This window comes from Schistocerca nitens, chromosome 6, assembly GCF_023898315.1.
Source record: "Schistocerca nitens isolate TAMUIC-IGC-003100 chromosome 6, iqSchNite1.1, whole genome shotgun sequence".
Lineage (NCBI taxonomy): Eukaryota > Metazoa > Arthropoda > Insecta > Orthoptera > Acrididae > Schistocerca > Schistocerca nitens.
Window position 1 is genome coordinate 719151018 of NC_064619.1, and position 19050 is coordinate 719170067.

Genomic DNA, 19050 nt, shown 5'->3' on the forward strand with positions numbered 1-19050 from the left:
TTCGTCTGCGATTTCTGTTTTTAATAAAGTGTGTTTTTGTTCTTTATTACGACCAGTTATTGAGAACACTGTATATATTAGTGTAACATTTCGAAAATTTGAAGTTTTAAAAAATGGTTCAAATGGCTCTGAGCACTAAGGGACTTATCATCTGTGGTCATCAATCCCCTAGAACTTAGAACTACTTAAACCTAACTAACCTAAGGACATCACACACATCCATGCCCGAGGCAGGATTCGAACCTGCGACCGTAGCAGTCACGCGGCTCCGGACTGAGCGCCTGAACCGCGAGACCACCGCGGCCGGCTTGAAGTTTTATGTAGAAACCAGTTTTGGTACTTAAAATACATTTAAAACAGTTTTGGTGGTATTTATAAGGATTTCTAGGAGAAACATTGTGTAAATAAGGCAACACATTTCTTTTCTGGGCCATTTTATGTTGAAAACAATGCAGAATTTACTATGGGACATAATGGAATATTCCTGCTTCAGCCTTTACAGTTTCATTAAGCTCCGACTGGTGGCGCCGGTATACGTAGCCTTCAAAATGCATCACAGATATTCAGAGGCGACTGCGTAACGTCCGTGGGGATCTGAGGGTAAACTAAAGCACGGCGAGTCGTTGACCAAGGTGTCTTTCATCATTACAAAGTCGCCAAAACCTGTCCGACCTCCGCCGTCCCGCCCGGCTCCACACATTCCAAGGACATTGAAAAACGGCTTTTAGCATGTTCGTCACCACAAAAATGCAAACGGACTTCTCCTTCTCCATGACAACACAGGGCCTCATACAAGTCTGCGCTCCAAGAAGAGCTCACAAAATTTCATTGGACTGTTCTTCCTCATCCACCCTACAACCTGGACTTCGCACCTTCCGACGTCCGTCTGTTTCGCCCAGTAAGGATGTACTCCGCGGAAAGCAGTTCGTGAATGATAGGGAGGCTATTGATGCAGCAAGACGTTGGCTCCGACGTCGACCTGTAGGGTGGTACCATGCGGGCATACAGGACCTCCAAGTAAGGGGGTGTAAGGCCGTCGTATTGAACGGAGATTACGTCGAAAATTAGGGTTTTGAAGACAAAAGAGGGAATAATATGGTGTATTGGCATCCAGAATAAAACAAATCTACTTTCAGAAAAAAATGTGTTGCATTACTTACTGAACGTCCCTCGTATATGTTTTCATATATTTTTTGCAGTAGAATCAAATTTTTTCTTGTTTTCAGGTTCCTCCATTCATTTAAGTGGGTATCTCATTTTACCCCATAGATGGGGCAAAACCTAACGTCGTTAATGCTGAGACGGTTTATTTTAAGCTAAAACCGCACTAGTATTCATGTCGTTTGAGTATGTAAGAGATCTGGATAACCTTAATTTGCAAACTTATTGATCACCGAAAATAATTTAGTACGTTATGACTTGGTGATAAATTTTTATTATGTTTTACTAGTTTCGACAAATTGCTTTGTCATCTTCAGAAGCTTACAAAACCAGGGATATTATAAATCCTTGGCTATACAGTAATGTGACGTATAAAACAGCGAGATTTCATCTACGTCAACTTTTGTCGAACATCTGAAAACAACGAAACACACACTTCCTCCTCCACCCTTGTTTAACATGGAAATTTTACGTATAGCTGACAAGGGCTACAAAATAAACGTTTTAGAAGAATTTTAAATATCTAAACATGCCCACCTAAATTCAAAAGATTTGTTGAATGATCAACTTGCATTAAAAACAGACACTACTGCGATTGTACATAGTCTGTTATAAAATGTGAAAATTGGCCCATTCGTTTTATATGTTAGAACTAAGTGTCATGTTTTCTCAAAGGTGTTATATATAACTTGTTTATATACCTTAGTTATATTTTTACATATGCTTTTATGTACATTCCTTGCTGCTAGCACAGCAGATACATAGATGTGATTCTGTTACTGTAAACTGTCAACGAGTGTTTAAAATAGACACATACGATATGTACATTTCTGGACATACCATGGCGTTATGCTTCTATGAAGAAAATACTGACATCTGCTAAATCAATACTAAGTAAGTTTCTGTAATATACTTTTTATACTGCACACAAATTTATAGCCAAGGTTTAAAGAATTCAATATCCGTAATTTTGTAACATTCTGAAGTTGACAAATTAATTTGTCGAAGCCAGTAAAGCACCATAAAAATGTATTTGTAACTATTGATTGAAATAAGATTTAGGCAGTTGGCGACATTCATTCAGAGCTACTGATAGCCTTAGGAGAGCCTGTCATGACAAAAATCTTCCATCTACTCTGCAAGATGTATGAGACAGGCGAAATATCCTCAGACTTTAAGAAGAATGTAATAATTCCAATTTTTAAAAAAAGCAGGCGCTGACAGGTGTGAGTATTATCGAACTGTCAGTTTAATGGGTCATGGCTGCAAAATATTAACACGAATTCCTCACAAAAGAAAGGAAAAATTGGTGGAAGTCGACCTCGTGCAAGATCAGTTTGGATTCTGGAGAAATGTACGAATACGCGATTTATCCTAGAAGATAGGTTAAGAAGAGCAAACCTACGTTTATACCATTTGTAGACTTAGAGAAAGCTTTTGACAAAGTTTGAAATCCTGAAGTTTGAAATTCTGAAGGTAGGAGGGGTAAATTACAAGGAGCGGAAGGTTATTTACAACTTGTGCGCAAAGCAGACGGCAACTGTAAGAGCCGAGGGGCATGAAAAGGAAGTAGTGATTGAGAAGAGAGTGTGAGAGGGTTATAGCCTCTCCCGATGTTATTCAAGCTGTACATTGAGCAAGCAGTAACGGAAACCAAAGAAAAATTTAGAGAAAGAAATAAATGTCAAGGAGAAGAAATAAAAATTTTGAGGTTTTTCCAATTACATTATAATTCTCTCAGAGAAAGTAATGGATTTGGAATGAAAGGTGGGTGGGTATAAGACGACAAACAACAAAAGCAAAGCCGACCACTGTGGAAGAGCGGTTCTAGGCGCTTCAGTCCGGAACCGCCCTGCTGCTACGGTCGCAGGTTCTAATCCTGCCTCGGGCATGGATGTGTGTGATGTCCTTAGGTTGGTTAGGTTTAAGTAGTTGTAAGTCTATGGGACTGATGACCTCAGATGTTAAGTCCCATAGTGCTTAGAGCCATTTGAATTTGAACAAAAGCAAAACAAGGATGATGGAATGGAGTCTAATTAAACCAGATGATGCTGAGGGAAAAATTACGAAAACAGGCACTTGAGTTAGTAGATGAGTTTTTTCATTTGGGAAGCAAAGTAACTGAATTGTCGAAGTAGGGAGAATATAAAATTAGACTGGCAATAGCAAGAAAAGGGTTTCTGAAGAAAAAAATTCCCTGATGTATTAACACACATGTCCTATAATCTTGCCCCTTCTTCTTGTCAGTGTATTCCACATATTCATTTCCTGGCAAATTCTCTGCAGTATCTCTTCATTCCGTATTTTATCGTCCGCAGCTCATGGTCGTACGGTAGCGTTCTCGCTTCCTGCGCCCGGGTTCCCGGGTTCGATTCCCGGCGGGGTCAGGGATTTTCTCTCCCTCGTGATGACTGGGTGTTGTGTGATGTCCTTAGGTTAGTTAGGTTTAAGTAGTTCTAAGTTCTATTGGACTGATGACCATAGATGATAAGTCCCATAGTGCTCAGAGCCATTTTTTTTTCGTATCTTATCAGTCCACCTATTTTTCAACATAATTCTGCAGCACCACATCTCAAGTGCTTCGATTCTCTTCTGTTCCGGTTTTCACACAGTCATTTACAAGTATCAGGTACACCTAACACACGTCTGTTCAAATGGGTCTGAGCACTATGGGACTTAACTTCTGAGGTCATCAGTCCCCTAGAACTTAGAAGTACTTAAACCTAAGTAACCTAAAGACATCACACACATCCACGCACGAGGCAGGATGCGAACCTGCGACCACAGCGGTCGCGCGGTTCCAGACTGTAGCGCCTAGAACCGCTCGGCCACTCTGGCCGGATCCAAACGTACATTCTCAGAAATGTCTCCCTCCATTTAGCACCAGGTTTTGATACTAGTAGATTTCTCTTGGGCCGGAATGCCCTTTTTGTCAGTGCTAGTCTACTATTTATGTCGTCCTTGCTCTGCCTAGCAAGGTTTATTTTACGGCTCAGGTTGCAGAATTCCTTAACTTTGTATATTTTGTGATCCCCAGTTCTGTTGTTAAGATTTTTGGCATTCTCATTTCTGCTACTTCTCATTGGTTACGTTTTTCATTTTTTTAATTGATCGAATATCGATTTAAGTGATAGAAACTTGGAAATTTGTGGTAAGTTCCAATGGGACCAAACTGCAGAGGTCATCGATCCCTAGGCTTACACACTACTTAATCTAACTTAAACTAACTTTCGCTAAGGACAACACACAGACCCATGCCCGAGGGAGGACTGGAACTTCCGATGGGGGAAACCGCGCGAACTGTGTCAAGGCACCTTGGACTGCGCGGCTACCCCGCGCGGCTAAGTGTTAGAAATCCTAAAGGTATATAGGATCCTCTGAAATTCACTGCCGCCTGGGAGCATACCTTGCACAGTTGTATCATCCTATATACCGTACGGTTCAGAAAGCTGGACGCTTACAAAGAATGAAAGAGAAAAACTGAATGTTTTCGAAAGAAAAGTAACGAGAAAAATCTGGGGACCTGTGTTGGAGAATGGCGCATGAAGAATTAGAAAGAACAATGAAATTTATGTTAATGAAGCAACCCATTATGATCCAGAAATTAAAAAGTAGGAGACTGCAATGGGCTGGACATGTGACCAGAATGGAAAACAACAGAATCACCTAGAAAGCATTTGAAGGAACTCTCCAGGCAACAAGACCATTGGGCCGACCTCGGTGGAAAGATGACATAGAGAAGGACATTCCACAGGGTGGAGAGAGGCTGCGAGAGATAGAAGGCGGTGGAAGCAGGTAGTTGATGCAGCGCGTGGTCTACAGGGCTTGTGATCGCTGAGAATAATATATATATATATGTATTATTTATTATTATTCTCAGCGATCACAAGCCCTGTAGACCACGCGCTGCATCAACTACCTGCTTCCACCGCCTTCTATCTCTCGCAGCCTCTCTCCACCCTGCGGAAATTCCTAATGCTGCGATGTCCTTCTCTATGTCATCTTTCCACCTTGCGCGAGGTCGGCCCAATGGTCTTGTTGCCTGGAGAGTTCCTTCAAATGCTTTCTTGGTGATACAGCTTTTTTCCATTGTGGCCACATGTCCAACCCATTGCAGTCCTACTTTTTAATTTCTGGATGAAAAAGAAATATAAATATACAGGGTGAGTCACCTAACGTTACCGCTGGATATATTTCGTAAACCACATCAAATACTGACGGACCGATTCCACAGACCGAACGTGAGGAGAGGGGCTAGTGTAATTGTTTAATACAAACCATACAAAAATGCACGGAAGTGTGTTTTTTAATACAAACCTACGTTTTTTTAAATGGAACCACGTTAGTTTTGTTATGACATCTGAACATATAAACAAATACGTAATCAGTGCCGTTTGTTGCATTGTAAATTATTAATTACATCCGGAGATATTGTAACCTTAAGTTGACGCCTGAGTACCACTCCTCTGCTGTTCGATCGTGTGTATCGGAGAGCACCGAATTACGTAGGGATCCAAAGGGAACGGTGATGGGCCTTAGGTACAGGAGAGACTGGAACAACACATTACGTCCACATGCTAACACCTTTTTATTGGTCTTTTTCACTGACGCACACGTACATTACCATGAGGGGTGAGGTACACGTACACACGTGGTTTCCGTTTTCAATTACGGAGTGGAATAGAGTGTGTCCCGACATGTCAGGCCAATAGATATTCAATGTGGTGGCCATCATTTGCTGCACACAATTGCAATCTCTGGCGTAATGAATGTCGCACGCGATGCAGTCCATCTGGTAATGTACATGTGCGTCAGTGAAAAAGACCAATAAAACGGTGTTAGTATGTGGACGTAATGTGCTGTTCCAGTCTCTTCTTTACCTAAGGTCCATCAGCGTTCCCTTTGGATCCCTAGGTAATTCGGTGCTCTCCGATACACACGATCGAACAGCGGAGGAGTGGTACTCAAGCGTCAAGTTTAGGCTACAACATCTCCGGATGTAATTAACAATTTATAATGCAACAAACGGCACTGATTACGTATTTGTTTATATGTTCAGATGTGTTAACAAAACTAACGTGGTTCCATTTAGAAAAACGTAGGTTTGTGTTAAAAAACATACTTCCGTGCATTTTTTTTTATGGTTTGTATTAACCAATTACACTAGCCCCTCTCCTCACGTTAGGTCTGTGGAATCGATTCGTCAGTATTTGATGTGGTTTACGAAATATATCTAGCGGTAATGTTAGGTGACTCACCCTATATATATATATATATATATATATATATATATATATATATATATATATATATATATGGAGTGTATCTATGTATAGAAGTAAAATATGGATGAAAAACAGTTTAGATAAAAAGAGAATAGAAGGTTTTGAAATATGGTGCCACAGAAGAATACTGAAAATTAGGTGGGTAGATTACAAAAGTGATGAGGAGGTACTGAATAGAATTGGGGAGGGGGGGGGGGGGGAGAAATTCATTGCACAACCTGGCTAAAAGAAGGGATCGGTTGGTAGCACATATTCTGAGACATCAGAGGATCACCACTTTGGTATTGAAGAGAATAGTTTGGTGGGAGGGGGGGTGTAAAAATCGTAGTGGGAGACCAAGATGTGAATACAGTAAGCAGATTCAGAGTAGTAGTTCGGAAATGAAGAGGGTTTCACAGGATAGAGTAGCGTGGAGAGATGCACGAGACCAGTGCTCAGACTTCGGACGAGTGACGTCAACGACGGCAGACAGCAGGCAGCAGGTGGCAGCGCGGCTGCACGCACCTTGGAGCCCAGGGCGGCGTCCCTGGCCAGGAGCACCGCCAGCCCCCGCACGCGGCGCCCGGCGCCCAGGCTGCGGCGCGCCTCCGAGGCGGACTTGGCCTCGGGCCGCGGGTGGTCGTGCACGCCCTTGGCCTGGAAGAAGATGGCGTGCTCCGTGTGGCGCCAGAAGTGCGTCACGGGGTAGCCGCAGTGGCCGCGGCACGCCAGGATCTCCAGCCGGCCCGAGCACTGCCGGTTCGGGCACGGTTTGCCTGCGCACAACAAAACGGTCCGTCTCGTCACCGTCCTCCGGTGTTCTGATGCTCAGACAAATTGCGTTCTGCCTGCTTGCTGTAATACAACACAGCGAGACGAACTAATTGTAGAATACGATACACGCTTTTACAACATTGAAGCGCCAAAGAAACTGGTATAGACATGTGTATTCAAATACAGATATATGTAAACAGCCAGAATACGTCACTGCGTTCCGCAAGGCCTATATAAGACAATAAGTGTGTGTGAAATCTTATGGCACTTAACTGCTAAGGTCATCAGTTCCTAAGCTTACACACTACTTAACCTAAATTATCCTAAGGACAAAGACACACACCCATGCCCGAGAGAGGACTCGAACCTCCGCCGGGACCAGCCGCACAGTCCATGACTGCAGCGCCTTAGACCGCTCAGCTAATCCGACGACAACAAATGTCTGGCGCAATTGTTACATCGGTTACTGCTGCTACAATGGCAGGTTATCGAGATCTGAGTGAGTTTGAACGTGGCGTTATAGTCGGCGCACGTGCGATGGGACACAGCATCTCGGAGGTAGTGATGAAGCGGCGATCGACCACTTGGTTCAAATGGCTCTGAGCACTATGGGACTTAACATCTGAGGTCAGCAGTCCCCTAGAACTTAGAACTACTTACACCGAACCAACCTAAGGACATCACACACATCCATGCCCGAGGCAGGACTCGAGACTGCCTACACTACGCTCTTCCATCCTCTTTTAGAATACTCTGAGCGGTGTGGGATGCTTACCAGGTAGTACTGATGGAGCACATCGAAAAAGTTCAAAGAAAGGCAGCACGTTTTGTATCATCGCGGAATGTGGGAGAGAGTGTCACAGAAATGATACAGGATTTGGGCTGGATATCATTAAAAGAAAGGCGTTTTTCGTTGCGACGGAATCTTCTCACGAAATTCCAATCACCAACTTTCTCCTCCGAATGAGAAAATATTTTGTTGACACAGACCTACATAGGGCGGAAGGATCACCACGATAAAATAAGGGAAATCAGAGCTCGTACGGAAAGATATACGTGTTCATTCTTTCCGCGCGCTGTACGAGATTGGAATAATAGAGAATTGTGAAGGTGGTTCGATGAACCCTCTGCCAGGTACTGAAATGTGATTTGCAGAGTATCCATGTTCATGTAGAAACTGCGACCATAGCGGTCTCACGGTTCCAGACTGAAGCGCCTAGAACCGCTCGGCCACAACGGCCGGCTTCGTCCATTTCACGAATGTGCCCCCAATAGCAGGAATCCGGTAAAACATCACATCTCCGACAACACTGGGGCCGGAAAAAGATATTGGAAGAACGGGACCAAAGACGACTTTAGAGAATCGTTCAACGTGATAGAAGTGCAACATTTCCACAGGTTCATTCACATTTCAATGCTGGGCTGTCAACAGGTGCCAGCGTGCGAATCATTCATCGAAACTTCATCGATATGGCCTTTCGGAACTGTAGGCCCATTCGTGTACCCTTGATTGCGCGACGCAAAGCTTTACGCCTTGCCTGGGCCCGTCAACACCGATACTAGACTGTTGATGACTGGAAACATGTTGCCTGGTCGGACGAGTCTCGTTTCAAATTGTATCGAGTGAATGGACATGTACGGGTATGGAGACAACTTCATTAATCCATGGACACTGCATGTCAGCATTGGAATGTTCAAGCTGGTGGAGACACTGTAATGGTGTGGGACGTGTGCTGCTGGAGTGATAAGGGACCCATGACAGTCTACATAGGATTTTGACAGGTGACACGTACGTAAGCATTCTCTCTGATCACCTGCTTCCACTCACGTCCATTGTGCATTCCGTCGTACTTGGGCAATTCCAGCAGGACAATGCGACACCCCACATGTCCAGAATTGCTACAGATGACTCCAGGAAGACTCTCCTGAGTTTAAACACTTCCGCTGGCCACCACACTCCCCACAAATGAACATTATTGCGCATATCTGGGATGCCTTGCAACCTGCTGTTCAGAAGAGATCTCCACTCCCTAGTACTCTTACGGATTTATGGACATCCCTGCAGAATTCATTGTGTCAATTCCCTCCAGCACTACTTCAGACATTAGTCCATGCCAGGTCGTGTTGCGGCACTTATGCGTGCTTGCGGGGGTCCTACACGATATTAGGCAGGTGCACCAGTTTCTTTGGCTCTTCAGTGTAAAAAAGTTGATGGACCATGTATTACGTGCCTTAATGCTTAACATTTCAACTTTGATTTTCCACTCATTGTAACTGTTGATTTACTGTGTTATACGCAAGCGTAATTAATATGACTATTACCTAATTTTACAGAACCAATCTTTGTTTGTCGCTATACACTGTTATAGTCCTAGTATTATCGTAATTTCAAATAGCAATGAAAACGCGACATCACTCTATACGATCAAAAGTTCTGGCACAGATAATAGTAACATGTCTGGCAAAGTAATAACATATTTCATTAAACTAATCTTTGATGGTTAAAACTTCTTACGATGTAAATACACTCCTGGAAATTGAAATAAGAACACCGTGAATTCATTGTCCCAGGAAGGGGAAACTTTATTGACACATTCCTGGGATCAGATACATCACATGATCACACTGACAGAACCACAGGCACATAGACACAGGCAACAGAGCATGCACAATGTCGGCACTAGTACAGTGTATATCCACCTTTCGCAGCAATGCAGGCTGCTATTCTCCCGTGGAGACGATCGTAGAGATGCTGGATGTAGTCCTGTGGAACGGCTTGCCATGCCATTTCCACCTGGCGCCTCAGTTGGACCAGCGTTCGTGCTGGACGTGCAGACCGCGTGAGACGATGCTTCATCCAGTCCCAAACATGCTCAATGGGGGACAGATCCGGAGATCTTGCTGGCCAGGGTAGTTGACTTACACCTTCTAGAGCACGTTGGGTGGCACGGGATACATGCGGACGTGCATTGTCCTGTTGGAACAGCAAGTTCCCTTGCCGGTCTAGGAATGGTAGAACGATGGGTTCGATGACGGTTTGGATGTACCGTGGACTATTCAGTGTCCCCTCGACGATCACCAGTGGTGTACGGCCAGTGTAGGAGATCGCTCCCCACACCATGATGCCGGGTGTTGGCCCTGTGTGCCTCGGTCGTATGCAGTCCTGATTGTGGCGCTCACCTGCACGGCGCCAAACACGCATACGACCATCATTGGCACCAAGGCAGAAGCGACTCTCATCGCTGAAGACGACACGTCTCCATTCGTCCCTCCATTCACGCCTGTCGCGACACCACTGGAGGCGGGCTGCACGATGTTGGGGCGTGAGCGGAAGACGGCCTAACGGTGTGCGGGACCGTAGCCCAGCTTTATGGAGACGGTTGCGAATGGTCCTCGCCGATACCCCAGGAGCAACAGTGTCCCTAATTTGCTGGGAAGTGGCGGTGTGGTCCCCTACGGCACTGCGTAGGATCCTACGGTCTTGGCGTGCATCCGTGCGCCGCTGCGGTCCGGTCCCAGGTCGACGGGCACGTGCACCTTCCGCCGACCACTGGCGACAACATCGATGTACTGTGGAGACCTCACGCCCCACGTGTTGAGCAATTCGGCGGTACGTCCACCCGGCCTCCCGCATGCCCACTACACGCCCTCGCTCAAAGTCCGTCAACTGCACATACGGTTCACGTCCACGCTGTCGCGGCATGCTACCAGTGTTAAAGACTGCGATGGAGCTCCGTATGCCACGGCAAACTGGCTGACACTGACGGCGGCGGTGCACAAATGCTGCGCAGCTAGCGCCATTCGACGGCCAACACCGCGGTTCCTGGTGTGTCCGCTGTGCCGTGCGTGTGATCATTGCTTGTACAGCCCTCTCGCAGTGTCCGGAGCAAGTATGGTGGGTCTGACACACCGGTGTCAATGTGTTCTTTTTTCCATTTCCAGGAGTGTATAAGACTAGAAGAATGTAAACTACGCAATACTGACTGTAAATTCTGAGTTTAAGTTTCATTGACTACGCCATGGCGCCTTTCAGTATTTCTGTAATCAGTTTATGCAATTATAATTTAGTTAAAATATTACTGTCAGTAATAGGTGGTTAGTTCTTTTGTTACGACTTATATGTACATCAGCTGCTGCGCCAGCCAAACCGAACCATGTCACCAGTTAAACAGTGCAAGTTCAGGTCATGGCACACCATTGGACTGTGTCACTAAGTATATGTCAAAGTTTTTATGTAAATTCAACCAAAAGCGTTTAAAAGTCAATAAATGGAGTGTACGAACATATTTCATGCGTGTGTGTCTTTACTTGGAATATAGCCATGCTAAATAAATAATTCAAAAAGTACTGTTTAATTCTCCTGACAAAAATAACTGTAATACATATATCAATAAACTAAGAACACACTGGTTATGCCACAAGTGTGCCAAATACGTGCCTCTAATGACCTACCCGTCGACAGGACGTCAACGTGTCGTCTTCCTTAGCTCCTTTTCTATTTTAACGATATGGTCCTGGAATCAACTAACCAGTAATCTGTGTCCCACACAAAACCACTCTGCATTCAAAAAGAGACTGAAATTTTATCAACTAATATCAATATATATTTTTCCTCTCGGCATATCGCATCCGTTTGGCTTCAGTCCATCAGTGAACCAGTATTCCTTTCGCACTGTAAGCAATGCTGTCTTCCCTGTATCTCATCTGCTAACCTTATCTCATTATTTCTCGTTCTCCTCTAACCAGTCAAGTCCTCTACATTTGAATCCTTTTATGCTGCTACCACACATTTCGTTCGATGTTAATATACACATTCAACAAGAATACAATGAGGAAATCGCTAAACACAATTTGAATAAGACTGTAATTTACGGAATTCTGTTTCCTTCATTACTGTACATATTATCGAAATAATTCCTTCCGTTTCGGCCGTCTAGCGGCTACGCGACCATCTCATTTTCTTCTCGCAGACTCTTCACAACTGACACTCTCTCTTTCTCCAGTTACTCCTACTTTTATGTTTTGTTCATGTTAATTTTTCCTGGTTTCTCAGACCCTTCTTATTGGTTCTTTCTGCAATGTCTCCTACTTCTATGTTTTGTTCATGTAAATTTTTTCTAGTTTCTCACATCCATATTATTGTTGGTTTCTGTTCCGTCAGACGCTTTTAGATGTGTTTCGTCAGCTTATTGTCATTAATCCTGTATAAATGTCAAAAATATGTACTATGATATTCCTCATCACTACCTTTTAACTGTCAGATTCGTTTGCTTCTTATGGGAGCAAACATGTTCTCTCTAATATTTCTAGTCTGCCTAATTTACAATTCAATGGTAGGCATTCACTTGCGTAGAGACATTCTAGTTTTACTGTCATATTATTATGCTTTACTCTGGCACTTCTTGATATGCACTCTTTATTTTATATATTTTTTATTATTCTTGACTCCCTTTCCATTTTGTGTTCCTTTCAACTACACCAAATTTTTCAAATTCATTACCTCTCCTAGATTCTTCAACGTTTTGGCCTTTTGTACTTGACCAGTGTCAGGTATAAGAATGTTGATGCAGTTTTTATATTACTGACAAATTTCCACAGATCCTTAAATCTATGTCTGCAGTATATAATAGTAATAACAATAGATGTCGTAATCACTAGAGTACATTTTGTACATGTGCACTATTGTCATTATATACTCATCATGTACTACACATATTATTACGATTACTTACGTGTTATTCTTGTTATTATATTATACAGGAGGTGGACAAAAGTATGGAATTAGTGCGAGAAGTTCATGCTTGAAGATAAATGTAGATACTAGTCAAGCATTCAGGTTGCAGTGTTGTATTCCAACCACGAACAGCCCCTATGCAATGTCTCCATTTCAAGTGTCAGTAGCCGGCCGAAGTGGCCGTGCGGTTAAAGGCGCTGCAGTCTGGAACCGCACGACCGCTACGGTCGCAGGTTCGAATCCTGCCTCGGGCATGGATGTTTGTGATGTCCTTAGGTTAGTTAGGTTTAACTAGTTCTAAGTTCTAGGGGACTAATGACCTCAGCAGTTGAGTCCCATAGTGCTCAGAGCCATTCAAGTGTCAGTAGTGGTCAGACAATTTTCTGTGTAGTTGTGAGTGCATGATATCGGAGCTCAGTGACTTCGAAAGTGAGCATATTGCTGATGCTGGTAGCTGAGCTGTTGGAAGATTTATACCTCATATAGTGAAGGCGGTAGACATCATCCTGTAAGTCACAACGCGGATGACAGTGTGTGTGGGGTGACCGTGATTGAGAAGGACTGTGACGAAAAATAAGAGGAAAACAGTTGCAAAAGTCACTAAAAAAACCGAATGTCGCACTCGTGAACTCTGTCAGCACCGAAACAACAGGAGGGAGCTCTATAAGCAGGGAACTGCAGGGCGAGCTTGTATTCCAAAACCGCACATCAGTGGTGCAAATACACGTAATAGGAAAAAGTGGTGGAAAAGTCATAAAACGTGAAACTTGGAGCAATAATATATTCTCATTTGGTCGGATGAGTCTTGTTTCCAACTTCTGGCCAAGTTTACGTCTCAAGAGTGACATGTGACGTGGGTGCGGCGATTATTTGGACAGCTATGGTTACTGTGCGAGGTCACATTACTGCCAAGAATTATGTGACGATTTTGGCTGATGAGGTCAATCCCTTAGTACAGTGTTTGTGATACTGTGATCCAAGACAACAAGAACCCTGCTCACGCAGTTCGCATAGCCAAGGACTGGTTTTTGGACAACACGCTTGTGGAGATGAAGGAGCGAATGGTATGATTAACCAATTATTCAAAAAGGGTCTTAATCGCATTTATTATTACTATACCGCCAACCGGTTTCAACCCGACGTAGGGGTCATCTTCTGGTCGTTTACACCATTGGTCGACTGCTGGTGGTGTCACTCCTGTCTACATAACGGCAGGAAACTATCACCATGTAGACAGGAGTGACACCACCAGCAGTCGACCAATGGTGTAAACAACCAGAAGATGACCCCTACGTCGGGTTGAAACCGGTTGGCGGTATAATAATAATAAATGTGATAAAGACTGTTTTTGAATAATTGAAGGACTGGTTTTGTGAGCATTAGGATGAACTGTCGATCTTCCGTGGCCAGCACAATCAGGATTTCTAAGTATTATTGAGCTTTTGTGGTCTAATTTGAAGAGAAGGGTGCTCGATCGCAAACCACCTCCATCATCGTCAGCTGAACTTGCCACTATTTTGCAAGATGAATGGTATAAGATTCGCTTGAAAACGGTATAGGATCTGTATCTACCCACTCCGAGTCTACTGGATACTGTTTTGGATGTCAACGCTTTTCCTACACCGTATTAGGCATGGTAATGCGCTGTGTTTTTGGTGTTCCCGTATCTTTGTCCACCCCCCTGTATTCTGCTTACAATAAAGTTGAACTATAGGTGATGTCTGGTTATATGCAGGAAAGGCCCTGAAGGTATGAAACTTCCTGGCAGATTAAAACTGTGTGCCGGACCGAGACTCGAACTCGGGACCTTTGCCTTTCGCGGGCAAGTGCTCTACCAACTGAGCTACCCAAGCACGACTCACGCCCGGTGCTCACATCTTTACTTCTGCCAGTATCTCGTCTCCTACCTTCCAAACTTTACAGAAGCTCTCCTGCGAAACTTGCAGAACTAGCACTCCTGAAAGAAAGGATATTGCGGAGACAAGGCTTAGCCAACAGCCTGGGGGATGTTTCCAGAATGAGATTTTCACTCTGCAGAGGAGTGTGCGCTGATATGAAACTTCCTGGCAGATTAAAACTGCGTGCCCGACCGAGACTCGAACTCGGGACCTTTGCCTTCCGCGGGCAAGTGCTCTACCAACTGAGCTACCCAAGCACGACTCACGCCCCGTCCTCACAGCTTTACTTCTGCCAGGGCCATTCTGGCCCTGAAGGTAGTTCAAATGACTGCATAAACAAATAAATTACGAACATTTTCAACTAAAACTGAAGTTGGTACGTAAAACTTCTAAGCAATGTTAACCCTATTTCCTTAGTCTAGAGCTATACTGGTGTTCCAGAAGAAGCACTTGCGCGCACGTCGCCGCTGCCTCCAGTGTGCGCTGTCGCCTACCTTGCTGCTTCTTGCGCGCCTTGTCGCAGATGGCGGGCCGCAGGTGGACCTTGTCGCCGTGCGGCAGCACGCAGCGCAGCGAGCAGACGAGCACGCCCAGGCACGACTTCTTGAGGATGTGCACGTTGTGGTTGTTGGTGTTGCGCATGGCCCAGCCGGACGCGTGCCGCTTCGCCTCCTCGCTGGACGCCGGGTACACCAGCCGGCAGTGGCCGTCTGCCCACTCCTGCCACCGGTCGAACTCGCTCACCTGCCGGGCACCCAACACACTCCAGCCTCACTACTGGAGCGCCAAATTCCGACACTTCATCCCAATTTTCCGGGCAGCGCAGTTCACGCTACCCTGCCTCTTCCCACCTTGCATTCCTACGAATGATACACACTGCCGGCCATTAAAATTGCTACACCAAGAACAAATGCAGATGATAAACGGGCATTCATTGGACAAATACATTATACTAGAACTGACATGTGATTACATTTTCACGCAATTTGGGTGATCCTGAGAGACCAGTACCCAGAACAACCACCTCTGGCCGTAATAACGGCCTTGATACGCCTGGGCATTGAGTCAAAACAGAGCTTGGACGGCGTGTACAGGTACAGCTGCCCATGCAGCTTCAACACGATACCACAGTTCATCAAGAGTAGTGACTGGCGTATTGTGACGAGCCAGTTGCTCGGCCACCATTGACCAGACATTTTCAGTTGGTGAGAGATCTGGAAAATGTGCTGGCCAGGGCAGAAGACGAACATTTTCTGTATCCAGAAAGGCCCGTACAGGACCTGCAACATGCGGTCGTGCATTATCTTGCTGAAATGTAAGGTTTCGCATGGATCGGATAAAGGGCAGAGCAACGGGTCGTAACACATTTCAAATGTGACGTCTACTGTTCAAAGTGCCGTCGATGCGAACAAGAGTGACCGAGACGTGTAACCAATGGCACCCCATACCATCACCCCGGGTGATACGCCAGTATGGCGATGACGAATACACGCTTCCAATGTGCGTTCACCGCGATGTCGCCAAACACGGAAACGACCATCATGATGCTGTAAACAGAACCTGGATTCATCCGAAAAAATGACGTTTTGCCATTCGTGCACCCAGGTTCGTCGTTGAGTACACCATCGCAGGCACTCCTGTCTGTGATGCATCGTCAAGGGTAACCGCAGCCATGGTCTCCGAGCTGATTGTCCATGCAGCTACAAACGTCGTCGAACTGTTCGTGCAGATGGCTGTCGTCTTGCAAACGTCCCATCTGTTGACTAAGGGATCGAGACGTGGCTGCACGATCCGTTACAGCCATGCGGTTAAGATGCCTGTCATCTCGACTGCTAGTGATACGAGGCCGTTGGGATCCAGCACGGCATTCCGTATTACCCTCATGAACCCACCGATTCCATATTCTGCTAACAGTCATTGGATCTCGACCAACGCGAGCAGCAATGTCACGATACGATAAACCGCAATCGCGATAGGCTGCAATCCGATCCTTATCGAAGTCGGAAACGTGATGGTACGCATTTCTCCTCCTTACACGAGGCATCACAACAACGTTTCACCAGGCAACGCCGGTCAACCGTTGTTTGTGTATGAGAAATCGGTCGGAAACTTTCGTCATGTCAGCTCGTTGTAGGTGTCGCCACCGGCGCCAACCTTGAGTGAATGCCCTGAAAAGCTAATCATTTTGCATATCACAGCATCTTCTTCCTGTCGGTTAAATTTCGCGTCTGTAGCACGTCATATTCGTGGTGTAGCAATTTTAATGGCCAGTAGTGTACATAAAGAAAGGTATACAGCGAGGTGACAAAAGTCATGCGATAGCGATACGCATATGTACTGACGGCGGTAGTATCGCTTACAGAACGTATAAAAGGGCAGTGCATTGGCTGACTGTCATTTGTACTCAGATGGATCATGTGAAAAGGTTTCCGACGTGATTATGGCCGCACGACGTGAGTTAAGAGTCTTTGAACGCGCCATTTCCACTTCGGAAATCGTTAGGGAATTCAGTATTCCGAGAACCACAGTGTCAAGAGTGTGCCGAGAGTACAACTTTCCAGGCATTACGTCTCACCGCGGACAACGCCGTGGCTACGGTCTTCACTCACTGACCGTCAGCAAGGCGTTTGCATGAAGTTTCCAGTGCTAACAGACAAGCAACACCACGTGAAATAACAACAGAAATCCATATGGGACGTACGACGAACGTATCTGTTAGGAAACTGCGGCGAAATTCGGCGTTAATGGGCTACGGCAGCAGACGACCAACCCGAGTGCCTGTCCTGCAAGCACCTCATCGTCTGCAGTACATCTACTGGGCTCGTGACCAAGTCGGTTGGATCCTAGAAGACTGGAAAACTGTGACCTGGTCAGATCAGTTCCGATTGCAGTTGGTAAGAGCTGATGGTATGGTTCGAGTGTGGCGCAGACCCCACAAAGTCATGGATCAAAGCTGTCCACAAGGTACTGCAGACGTTTTGATACAACAGTAGGAGGTATCCCATGACTTTTGTCACCTTAGATAGTGCTAACCCTGTCTATCTTCAACCAGTTCATTCCTCTCACTGACACAGTAAGGTATTTAGGGCTAACCCTCGACAGGAAATTTTTGTGGAAGTCACAGGTAATTACCACTCGACACGAACCTAAAACCAACTGAAACTACTCAAATGCCGCACCTCGAATCTACCTTCTTCTACCATTATCGCTATTTACTAACACCTCTTGCCACATCCCAACTTGATGCTTGGATCTTCACCTATCCTAAATTCTATGAATCCCTTGAAATCCTAGAAAGACATGTAATCTGCCTCGCCCCTTTGCGCCCACCAATCTTCCAGAATCGTATACCCAGTCGTAGGTTTCCCACACGTTCTTCCCTTTTCGGACCAACTTCCGACCAAATATATTTATCACACAAACAGTCCTATCCACTAACCACACTAACCACCAATTCAGGTACCCCGCTGTGCCTCTACAACCTTATCCCATCTTCCATCCTCACCTTCCAAAACTTCAGTCCCTCCCCCCACCCACGATGAAATCTATGCCGTGATGTACCCTTCGTTGCATCCCTGTCAACAACCCTCCATCTCACCCGGTCCTTCCGTTTTGACCCTCGTCCACGTGCCCTCTCCTTCAAAAGCTGTTAGTTGCTTGCTGCAATTCTACAGAGCCCTATTGTAGTGCTCGTCTTTCGATCTCCATCATGAACATGATCATTTTTTTGCACCACCAGCATAGTCATTATGTCGTAGCAACATCACCATTCCGATCTTTGATTATGTTCTGACTGTTGCGTAAATTCATCCAACTTTTTAAAAAAAATTAATAAATATCTTCAGAAGTGTATATTTTACAACAGTATTAATTAATCTTTTTAAATAACTAAAACTCTTAGATATGTGAAATATTTCACTGAAGAGCGGTTTTATCAGCTGACACGCCCCTCTACCTTGTGAAGGAACTGCAACGAATAAAAAATATACTGCAAACCTGCATCTACAACACGCTCCGTATCAACTCCCTCTTTTAATAAAACTTGTAATTTTATCCATCCATCTCCTTCCTACCCTAGACTATATCACGCCTACCTCCTTTTCTAGCTTCCCATGTTTATTTTCCTCTTCATAGCATAGCCTGCCTGACGCTAGGGTTCCCTACTCCACTTCTGTTCCTACATCTATAACCCCCTCCCCCCACTACTACCCAAAGCTAC

The 19050-nt window shown here is 45.0% G+C and overlaps 1 protein-coding gene across 2 annotated transcripts in view; it reads right to left on the reverse strand.

The window, feature by feature from the left end:
* Nucleotides 1-19050, reverse strand: part of LOC126262423 (uncharacterized) — a 97197-nt gene that overhangs the window by 18475 nt on the left and 59672 nt on the right. For both annotated transcript variants that reach the window (XM_049959058.1, XM_049959057.1), the window contains exons 3-4: nt 15326-15575; nt 6951-7201 (exon numbers count right to left, since the gene is read on the reverse strand). In XM_049959058.1, coding sequence (XP_049815015.1) covers nt 6951-7201; nt 15326-15575 — 501 coding nt within the window. The remainder of the gene's footprint in view (nt 1-6950; nt 7202-15325; nt 15576-19050) is intronic.